Source organism: Pogoniulus pusillus, chromosome 22 (assembly GCF_015220805.1).
Source record: "Pogoniulus pusillus isolate bPogPus1 chromosome 22, bPogPus1.pri, whole genome shotgun sequence".
In the NCBI taxonomy this organism is placed as follows: Eukaryota; Metazoa; Chordata; class Aves; order Piciformes; family Lybiidae; genus Pogoniulus; species Pogoniulus pusillus.
The window spans coordinates 22,922,923-22,933,802 of record NC_087285.1 but is presented as its reverse complement, the minus strand read 5'-3'; the positions used below and the strand labels follow the sequence as shown (position 1 = coordinate 22,933,802).

General features: G+C 48.0%; 1 protein-coding gene across 4 annotated transcripts in view; it reads left to right on the top strand.

The window, feature by feature from the left end:
- The first annotated feature begins 4,391 nt into the window (after nucleotides 1–4,391).
- TCF7 (transcription factor 7) overlaps nucleotides 4,392–10,880 on the top strand; it is a 77,635-nt gene continuing 71,146 nt past the window's right edge. For all 4 annotated transcript variants that reach the window (XM_064162209.1, XM_064162208.1, XM_064162211.1 and 1 more), the window contains exons 1-4: nucleotides 4,392–4,537; nucleotides 4,647–4,967; nucleotides 5,077–5,143; nucleotides 5,496–5,602. In XM_064162209.1, the coding sequence (XP_064018279.1) occupies nucleotides 4,755–4,967; nucleotides 5,077–5,143; nucleotides 5,496–5,602 (387 nt within the window). In that variant the 5' untranslated portion in view covers nucleotides 4,392–4,537; nucleotides 4,647–4,754. The remainder of the gene's footprint in view (nucleotides 4,538–4,646; nucleotides 4,968–5,076; nucleotides 5,144–5,495; nucleotides 5,603–10,880) is intronic.

Sequence of the window (10,880 nt, the reverse complement as noted above, 5' to 3'; positions counted from 1 at the left end):
CTTTAAAAGTATTTTCATTTTAAAAGAGAGGGGGAAAGAAATATGTCTGAAGCACAAAGATGACATCAGAAAAGTCCCTCAATTCACAGATGGGTGCACCTTTCCAAAAAAATTCAAATAGGAGCCCTAGATTGATTTAATCACCCGTACAAGCGAAAAAACGTAATGAAGATCCTTAGCGCCAAATTGGTCTCTTGGGACCTTTTCCATGTAAATAACACAAATCAAACCTTGAAGTTCAGTGCAGATATGATCTGACAAGTAAGCCAGGCTTTTGGGTTCGCTTTGATCCAGCTCCAGAAATATTTTATCCAAGGTAAAGTTGTTTTCTAAGTGTTCTCCATTTCAGTTTTTCATTTTGGATATTCAACCATATAAGAAAGCTGGTTGGAAGGCTTCTTACACCAGTCTGGCTGAACTGACTCGTGGCAGCAAACGTAAAGGTTCCCTTTTGTTTGTACCATTTCAGCCAGCTCGGTGACTTTCACTGGTGCAGTGAATGCGCAAAACTGGAGCTGAAGAGTTCCAAGCACCAAGTCAGGTCACCTCCAACATTTTTAGCACTGTCCCACTCCTAGGTGTGCTGGTGGATAACTCTTTGAAAAGAAAGTCTCTGGGCCTCGGTTTTCTGAGTGATTCTCTACATTCCCTCCCTGCTGGCATTCCCTCAGGACACTGTCTGGAAGCAACAGTGCCTCCGTCTGGGAAGAAAACCTTATTCTGATATTTTTGTGTGTGTTTTACTCTTTCTATTTCAGTTTGTTTTTTTCTGGTTTACCCTGAGTTTTTTGTGTGTTTTACTCCCGATTTTTGTGTGTTAGCTGTCCTGGGGTTTTGTGTGTTTTACTTACTCTGATTTTTTGCGCTTTACTTGTTCTGATTTTGTCAGCTTTGTTTATTCTGATTTTTTCCACTTTACTTATTCTGATTTTTGTGTGTTTTATTTTTTCTGACTGTTGTTTTACTTATTCTGAGCTTTTCTGTGTTTTGCTTTTCTTCTTCTGCTTGTAAAAAAAACCAAACAGCATTGTTTTTTATTCCATTCTAAAACCAGGATGAAGATTCTGCAGTTCAGAAAACCACATATATAATAAACCTGTAAAACTAAGCTTGTTCCAAATTTTCCCTGTTGTGTCTCTCCACACAGATTTAGACACCTTGCTGCAGGCACCCTGCTTTCAAAGATTCATCTCCTGTGAATAATGTAAAATCCTCTGGATTCTCTCACTTCCCACAAATTGGTACTCTGTATATGTAGAGCTGAGTCCCTTTTGCTGTTTTCCCCTAGAATACATGGTGCAAGGTTAACAAAAATAAGATGGATCTTTGATTTTGGCTCTTAAATATAATATTATTAAATGTGCCCACCAGAAATGTAGGCTAAAATATTTGCTCTGCTTGAAGCTTATGTGATATTTGTATTCTAAGCCTCACCGCAGTGGGTTTCTTTAAATAGAAGCTATACTTTACTCCTAAATTGCTTAAGGCAAAGGAAGCAGAGATGATGTTTTTATGAATGTTTAAATGCAAATGGAACTGAGAGTGAATGCTATGCTAGCTAACATCAAAGGCTCACCAAAGTCTCTGCATTAATGAGGCTCTTTGTTTCCTGGATCACAGATTACAACAGGTTTCCAACTCATTGCCAAGGCTTTATCTCCATTTGGGAGGGCTGTAAATCTCAGACGATTTTTTTCACATGCAAAACAAGAGGATCTTCTGAAAGAAGGAGGGGGGGAGAATATAAATCTTAAAGTCTCAAATATTTCATTCAAATGATTATTGCTCAAAGTGGCTGCAGCTTGTTTTATTTTGGTAGTGTTGAGAAGAAATCTACAGACAGAGCTGTCTATGGGGTAACCCACTTCTTCATCTGGATGGGAGTGAAGTGGAGGGAGGGGGGAAACAGTCAAGAGCATCCCTTCCCTCTCCCACCTCCTTTAGCCCAGCCTAAACTGTCTTCCCCCCTCGTAAATCAGAACAATAATTCTATGTCATGCAAAATCAGCAATTAGCAGAAAGATGGATTTGGGTTCATTTAAATATATTCACTACTTTTCAAAGTAGCTGCAACTAGTTCTTCTCCTCCCCCAAAAGTAATAAGATTATATCCCAAGTAATAATACCCTAACTACCAAGAAAAAACAGGGACCAAGATCTTCAGCTTCCTATTCAAGGTCTGAATGTGACAATATGTAGTATATTGGGTCATAAAAAACAATTTACATGGCGTCATTACAGTCTGTAGCAAAGCCTCCAGGTCCCAGGGCTATCTTATGCAATATTAATTAAGGAAAACAAATATCTGGGTGTTGTTTTAAGCTACTGGAGACATGCACAGGACCTGTCGTACACGATCAGAAGAGATGGGGAGTTTCCTTTTCCATGGGAACTGCTTCAGAACAAACTCCGACGCCAACACACAAGTGTCTACTGCCTTGGAAATGGGCTGCAAAGTTGGCAATTCCACATTTCCTGGCCCTCTGGGCCGCTCAGGAAAACGAATCATTTTCTGCCATCCAGTGTTGTGTCTGTGCTGGCGATGGGGCCAGGGATGAGGGAGTGGTGGTGGGAAGCTGCACAGAGAAGTTGTAGATGCCTCATCCCTAGAAGTCTTAAGACCGGGCTGGACGAGGCTTTCAGCAACCTGGGCTAGTGGAAGGTGTCCCTGCTTATGGCAGCTGGTTGGAACTGGGTATCTTTCAGGCTCCTTCCAGTTCAAGCCATTCCATGATTCTATGAATATCGTCCTGTGTCCAAAGGTGCCATGAGTGGCTGCAGCCATATATGCTTCTGTTGTCTGTGGCCGCAATGACACAGTTGTGGGCACATGTGAGGGTGTACATACATGTGCTGATTTGTGTCTGTGTGTACCTTTACACATATTGATGTGTGTGCATCTCTGCACATCCAGTATGTGTCTGTGTGCACACATATGTGTCTCAATGTGTGTCTGCAGCTCCACGTGCAGACCTCTCTCCACTGTGTTTAGTTATGTGCTGCTGATGTAGAGCCACAGGCCAAGAGGGGCATGCAGATGTGTTTGTGTGTGCAGATGTGAGCCATTGTGTGCTTGCCTGTGCTGATGTGCTAGGAGATGCACATGGATCTCTCGAGTGTGTGAATGTGAATGACTTCTCATATATGCCAGATGTGGAGTTGTGCATGCTGATGTGTACAGATGTGTGTGTAGATGCACATGGAGACAACTGCAGAGCCACATCTGAGTCCATGCACAGGGAGGTGAACACAGATCTACGTGCAGACACATCTGATGGGCGTGTGCAGATGTGTGCATACAAATAAGCACCTACATGTGTAGATATATGCAGGTGAAGATGTGTAGGAAGAGTGCATGGAGATCACTGTGTGCACACAGATGCATGTAGGCACTGTAAGGAGAGAACTGTGTGCATGTGTCTGCAGAGATGCATGTGCCTACATGTGTGTGTATGGATGTGTGTGTGCACAGCTGTATGTGTAGCCATGTGTGCACATGTACGAGCACAGGTGCACAGAGATGCATGTGTGTACAGACGTCTGGGCAGACATGTGCGTACACACAAATGTGTACAGGCGCGCGCTCAAACAGCTGCATGTGGTGGCATGATGTGTACACATGTGCATGCATCATAGATTTGGTAAGGTTGGAAAAGAACTCCAAGATCATCAAGCCCATTCTTCTACCCAACACCTCCATGTTCTCCATGACATGAGTGTGTACAGATGTGTGCTCGCACAGCTGTATGTGCAGGCAAGACGTGTACACGTGTACACGTGTGGACAAATGTGTACTCAGACATGCAAACTTACGAGTATCTCTGTGGATACAGCCGTGCACAGACTTCCGGGGGCTGCACCGATCCCCCAAAACCAGCCCACATCAGACTACCCCTAACCCTACAACCAGCTCAGGCTACCGCAGCGGTGGCCAGTGAGACCCCATCTCCCCATACCGAGCCGAGCCGAGCCGAGCCAGGGGGCTCACCCCACCACACCACCGCAACGCGGAGGCCACCGGGTTGAGCCGTCGGTCCCTTTAAGGCAGGCTGGCGTGCGCGGTGTGTACATACGTGAGTGTGTCCGTGCGTGTGTCTGTGTGTCTGTGTGTCCGTGTCTATGTGTGCCCGCCCCCGGCCCCGCCCCGCCGCTGCCAATCACCCGGCGGCCGCTTTGATGTCGCAGCCCTTGGCCGCCGCGCCGCCGCTTTCGCACATAGGCACCGGGCGCTCCGTGCTTTTGCCTGCCGCCGCCACCGTCTCCCGCTGCTCCCGGGGAAACTTTTCGGGGCTCAGAGAGAAGGAGAAGGAAAAAGAGAAAGAAAGGGGTTGAGGGGGCGGCGGCGGCAGCGGTACCGGGGCGGGGGGTGGTAGTGGGGGGGGTGGCTTGTCGCTACCCGGCATCCCGCAACGCCTGCCCGCCCGCAAGCCTGCTGAGCCCCCCGCCAGCGGCCCGGCAAGGAGTGGGGGTGAGGAGGAAGGAAGGAAGATATTTTAGGGAGGAAAAAGCAATTCGAGTCAATTTGACCATTTAAAAGGTAGTTGGAAGGGGGCGGGGGGGATTGGAAAAAGTTTTAAAGTTGAAAGAGGAAAAAAAACTTTGAAAAGAAAAAAAAGGCGAAAATTTGGCGGGTTTTTGTTTTCAAGGGAAAAAAGTTTGAGAGAGGTTGAAAAAAAAATAAATTGGGAAGGACTCGGTCCGGGCGGCGCGGAACAACAGTCGCCGGGGAAGTTGCTGCGCGGCGCGGCGGGAAGATGCCTCAGCTGGGCAGCGGCGGCGGAGACGACCTGGGAGCCACCGACGAGATGCTGGCCTTCAAGGACGAGGGCGAGCAGGAGGAGAAGATCCCCGAGAACGCCTTCACGGAGCGCGACCTGGCCGACCTCAAGTCCTCGCTGGTGAACGAGTCAGAAGGGAGCGGTAGCCCGGCCACCGCCGCCGCTGTTGTCGCCACCGCCGATCCCGAGGTGAGCCGGGACCAGGCCGAGCCAGCCGCGTATCCCCCGCCCCGGCTTCGCGCCCTCCGCCCTGCCACCCACCGCGCTGCCCCTCTTTTTTCCTCTCCCCCCAATGCAGGCCATCAGACGTGTGCAGGATCCACAGAGGGTTTATCAGGAGAAGCTCCCGGAGCACATGGATGATGGTTAGTCACGGTAACAGCCCTGGGTCTGTGTTTCCCTCATCACCACCCTGCCACCCCATCCAGCCCCTCAGTCCCTAACCCACCGCTCCGTGATCCTCGGGAATGAGAGCTGCCAGCCTGCCCTACACAACACCCCTGGGGACAACTGTTCGTGGCAGTGACGAACCACACCAGTGCCCCGTATGTGGGACCAAACATCTTAGGGAACTGTGGCACTCCCCCGTTACCCTCCCCAAGCAGTGTGGGGCATGAAAAATCCCAAAATGTGCTATGACCCCTCCAGGGCGTCCCATCAGGCAAGAGAATCACCTGTCATAAGGTGAATCTTGACGGGGAAATGGACTTTTCACAGGTATGAAGCATCAGGACCCAGGGATATACAAAGGATCCACGTATTCTGGCTACCCTTTCCTCATGCTCTCCGACCCTTACCTGCCAAATGGATCTATGTCACCACTGGTGAGTGCAGCCTCTCCTCATGGAGAAGTTTTGTGGTCTCTTGCACTGGTGAAGTGTGTCACAGGTATCTTCAAGCACATGTGTGTGCTTTTTATCCTGGTTTCTAAGATGCTTAGTGCTGTGCTGTCCAAACTGGAGGGAGAAGGAGTGGGAAGGGGGAAAGGCTCTCAGCAGCGAATGCTTGCTTCGCTCCAGATTTCCTGGAGGAGCTTCTTTTTCAGCCTGCCCATCATCTGGGTTTTCCTTTACCCTTCCAGCAGCCAAGCCCTAATATCTAATGGAAGAACATCCCTTCCTCTCACTGGGCCACAGGATTTGGAGGCAAGCAGCTTCTGGTGTTTGTTTTCAGGGATCTGTCCTGCAGCTTAATCACAGTTTGATGTATCAGCTTGTAAACCAGCCAGGTTTCAGTCTGCCTTCAGTTAGGGCTCTGTTCTGTGGGCCAAAAAGTGGATTTTGTGCTTCAAATATGGCAATTGAGGTTTTTAGGAAAAGGCTTAATACTGCTGAAGGATTATTCTTGTCTTCTTCCTGTAAAGTTTGTCCTTCTGGGGTCAAACCAGCTTTAGTGATTCTATGTCTTGCATATGTTTTTACTGTCTGGATAATTAAATTAAAGGCTTCTCTCCGAAACAAAGTTATCAGAACTTTGGAAAATAATGTCAGAGCATTGCAGCAGATAGTCAGTGCTCACGTTGCTCCTGGGAAGCTGGCACTGCTGCCTTGCTTTCGGATCTTGCTCTGCATTTGCAGTTGGCAAATGAGAACAGAACACCAGACACTTCAGTTCCGTTTTAGTTGTTGACCTGTAAAGGGAGAAAGTTTGAAAGAATCTGTAATGTTCTTCTTAATTTGAACACTTTGCTCACTGGAGGAGTAGGATGTTAAACGGGAATGATCAAAAATGGATGGATTGTGGAGTATGAAACTCAAAGTGGACGAAATACTGTTCACTGTAATCACTGCCGGCTCCTGCCCAGCCTTGATGGCTTGGGCAGCAAAAGACTGGTCCCTCCATGATCCTGGTCATGCCTCTGCACAGCCCTTCTTGGAGAGTTGAGTCCTGCGTGCAGATTGCTGTAACTTTGCTGAGATTGGTTTGCGGGTACTGAGAATCAGTCCCTAAAGTCAGCAAAAGCTTAGTCCCCTTCGTTCAGCAAGAAAAGATGCATTTGCAAGGCAGGGCCAGTGTACATTATTATAATCCAAATGACCACTTACTCTGTTCCTTCTCACCTCATGTCCTTTCCTCCCTACCAGGTATCCCCCTAAAACAGTAAACTTTCTGCATAAATTTGAAGTGGTTATACTGAATTATCATATTTGAACACATTTACTCTGCTCCCTGGTGTAGAATCTGGGTTGGACTGGATGATCTTTGAGGTCTCTTCCAACCTGGTTGATTCTATGATTCTATGATTCTAAATCCAGAGTTACATTAGCCCAGCAACCACTTGTAGTGGAATGTTACTTTTAATCCCATACCCTTACTAAATGGGCAACAAAGTGCAAAAGACTATTGGCAAGTAAGCTAAAAAGTAGGCTGTGGTTTGTGAGTCGCCCTTCTCTTTGATAATGTAATAAAAACCCAAGAAGTTGCTGTCAGAGTAAGTAGAGTGTGCAGAACTCAAAGAGGAGAAAACAGAATAAGCAGAGAAGAGGGGATCCCATCCCCTTGAGAGCCATGGAAAACACCCACCCCTCGGCCAGCTTCTCTTAGGCCTGTTCAGGTCCTGCTGCAGTTTGTGTTGTGTGAATTAAAAAGCTGATGTGATGTTTTCAGCTGAAAATCCAGGCCGGCTGAGTCTAGGCTGGGTGATTTTCACAAGTGTGGGGGGTGGGTAACACCCAAACCCTTAGCAGAAAGCAGGAAGATTTCTTCCCTGATTTGGCACAACAGCTTGTTCTGATGTATCTTTCTGGGCAATTCTGTCTCATGTGTTCGTGGATTGTGCAAAGTTTATCGTGGCCAATGATGTATTGCTCCCATATAGATTTATTGCTGCTGTGTGCATTAGGTGAAGTGTGGGCTATAATCTGGTGGCTGCTTCCAATAATTGAGGAGGTCAGATCTGTGACTGAAGATTGCAGAGACTTAACTAGCCATAAAAGTGGTTTTAATTAACACTTGAGCACAGGCAGAGTCGGGGAGGAGGGCTCGTGTGAGTGAGCGGAGTTACGTATCACCATCATGCGTGCACTTGGTAGTGGTTGCTGCGCTTTGGTTAATGAGGCTTCCTGGAATGGCTGTTTGCAGCTGGGATTAACTTCAGAATCTTCCAAAAAATCAAAAGTGTAAAACCATTAACCCAGGAGTATTTTGGCAAGCAGTCAGGGCTTTGCCTGACTAAAGCTCTCATACAGCTCCCTGAAAGGCAAAGAGGAAGCAGCACTGATGCTGTGGATGGAGCCCCCACCCTGTGACACCCCATAAAACCACATTTTCTTTCCATGGTTTCCCCGTAGCCCTATTGAGGTGCTGCGAGGGCTGCTGGAGCCATCCCAAAGTGCCTGCCCACGTGCAATTGCTGCTACTGGCATTCTCACCATGCTGCTTTCCTTTGTGGCTGTCTTCTCAGCAGCAGCACTTTTGTTTCCCTTGAGGTAGTTGGAGCCTGTTAACTGTTCTTTGCTCCCCTGAGCATCCTGCTAGACTGCCCACTGTGTCCCCAGCCAAAACTGTGCCCTTTTTGTAGCAAAACACGTCCACTTGTGTTATTTACCTGCTCTGGTGTTGCTCTGGGGTGATGAACTTGTTGGAGATGGTGGAGTCCCCATCCCTAGAGGTGTTCAAAAAACATGTGGACGTGGTACTTAGGCACACGGTTTAGTGGGCATGGTGGTGTTGGGTCAGCAGTTGAACTCAAATCTTAGAGGACTTTTCAAACTAAAACAATGCTATGATTCTGTGTCCAGGTACCTGACATAAGTAGCAGCATCAAGCCCAGCTGATGTCCCCAGCAAGCAGCGGGACATGGCAATAGCCTCCCCACAGCAAGCAGATCCTGGTGACCCACCTTTGCTGCAACACTGGTTTAGAGTAATACATAAAGTCATAGAATCCTTTTGGTTGAAAATACCTTTAAGATCATTGAATCCAACCATTCTCTCAGTCTGCCAAGTCTGGTCCCATCATGTCTGCAGGACATAGGCCTGCAGGAGGGCTGGGGAGGGACTACTGACAAGGTCTTGTAATGAAAGGATGAGGAGGAGTGGGTTTAAATTGGCAGAGAGGAGACTGAAACTGGATGTTAGGAAGAAGTTCTTTACAGTGAGGGTGGTGAGACACTGGCACAGGTTGCCCAGGGAGGTGTTCAAGGCCAGGCTGGATGAGGCTTTGAGAGACCTGTTCTAGTGGGAGGTGTCCCTGCCCATGATGGGGGTTGAAACTGGATGAGCTTTGAGGTCTCTTCCAACCTAAACCATTCTGTGATTCTATGTCCCTCGGCACCACATCTTTGTATCTTTTAAACACCTCCAGGGATAGACCTTCATCTACCTCTCTGGGGAGTCTTTTCCAGGGTTTGAGAACCCCTTGAGTGAAGACATTCAGCTGAAGTGATACTGATTTTAGCAAGTAGTCAGTAGGACTATCAAAGAGAGAAAGCAGGACTGAGATGTGGACAGGACATTCATTTGTTCCTGGTGTTGGGAGCAAGGCAGCAAGCTGAACCCTTGAGTCTCATGTTTCGGGAGAGTCCAGTGAACCCCCCTCAGCTGGCTGGGTGAGATGGGCATGTTCGAGATCCACTGTGTAAGAGCACCTCAGGGCAGACTGCATTCATCTGAAATCTCCAAAGAATCATTTCTTGCCCAGCTTCCAGGTGTCACATGTGAGCTGTATTTGACTCTCCTGGCTCGCAGAGTCCAGGGGAATCTGTAGAGTAAAAATCAGCAGGAAACTTCCAAAGAATATTAACAAGCTGAGAAACTTCTTCTAAATGAAACAGAAAATCACAAAACTATATCCTTTTTTAAATAGTACAAATGACTTTAAATCAAATTAAGTACATCCTTTGTAAGAACATCAGCCTTTCAGGTGGTTACAAACATGAGAGGTCAGACATGGTCAAACATGTTAAAACTTTGATCAGATTAAACTATTTTTCTTGCTACAGTTGTATAATTGAGTTTAGACCCGAGGGGGTTTTCTGAACGTTGTTATATCTTGTACTGTGCGGCAGTTAAATGGCAGAAGGAGAGTTTAGGTTCCTTTTATAAGTAGGTTTGAAGAATAGGGGAGTGAGCTGTGCTGTCCCGTATGGGGGGCACAAGCATTCCCTCTCCAGTTGACGGAAGAGCTCCCGGGAGAGGTCCTCACGCCTTCTGTGCACCCTTGTTGTGTGTGAGGTGTGCAGGCAGAATTCAGATGTTCAGAGCTGGACTTTCTGTCTGTGTGAGAAGCAGAGCTCCACAAGGCTCTGGTCCTCTGGAAAGCAGACGCTGCCTTGCTTTTGTAATTGCCAAACTGTCTAAATAGTGCTCAGGTAGGAGCAGAAGGATGATTGGAGCATTCCCAAGCTCAGGCCTAGGAAATAATGCCCATGTCCAGAGCCTGGTCCCTGTGGTCCACCTGGCTTCTTGAGCTTGGTTCCTAGTGGCTGGATTTGAAATGTCCCCTTGGGCAGGGCATGCTTGAAGCACAGCTGCTGGCCTGGGGCCACAGGTCCCAGATGTCTAACACGTGGTCAGAAAGTGTGGAGCTGAGTCTCCTGCTGCCCTTCACCAGACAGAAGCTCAAGCAGCAGCAGTAGCACTCAAGTAGCCTTGGGACTTGGTGGCTTCTGCTGCAGTCCCCTTCCCTCAAGGTCGTTCTATCCCTTCAAGGGGAGAGGCTGGTGACCCTGCCACACTTGGTGGAAGGAAATATGCAGCTCAACTGCTGCAGTGGAGAGGTCTTTCTGTCTTAGCTCACACTGTCAGGGCAATAGTTTTTTGCTTTTTCCTGTGTTGTGCTCTAATCCTGTTGAAACCAGTGGGAAAACTCCCCGGAGTCACTGTGTGATGGGCACTTGGGCTGCTGTGTCCCTCTCCAGAGGCTGTGCATGGAGGGAGGGCAACCGCAAGCAAACAGTAGCTCTGTGTGTTCCCGGCAGTGCCTGCTTCTGAGGGAGAGCAACATCTCCAGCAGCATCCCAGACGGATTCCCTGGCAACTCCAGGACCTTGCCAGCATGTTAATCTGTCCCCATAAATTCTTATATTCCTGGCAGAAAGCATGAGGAGCGTGGGGGCTGCTGATGGACATGCTGGCAGACAGACAGATGAGCAATTTGTTC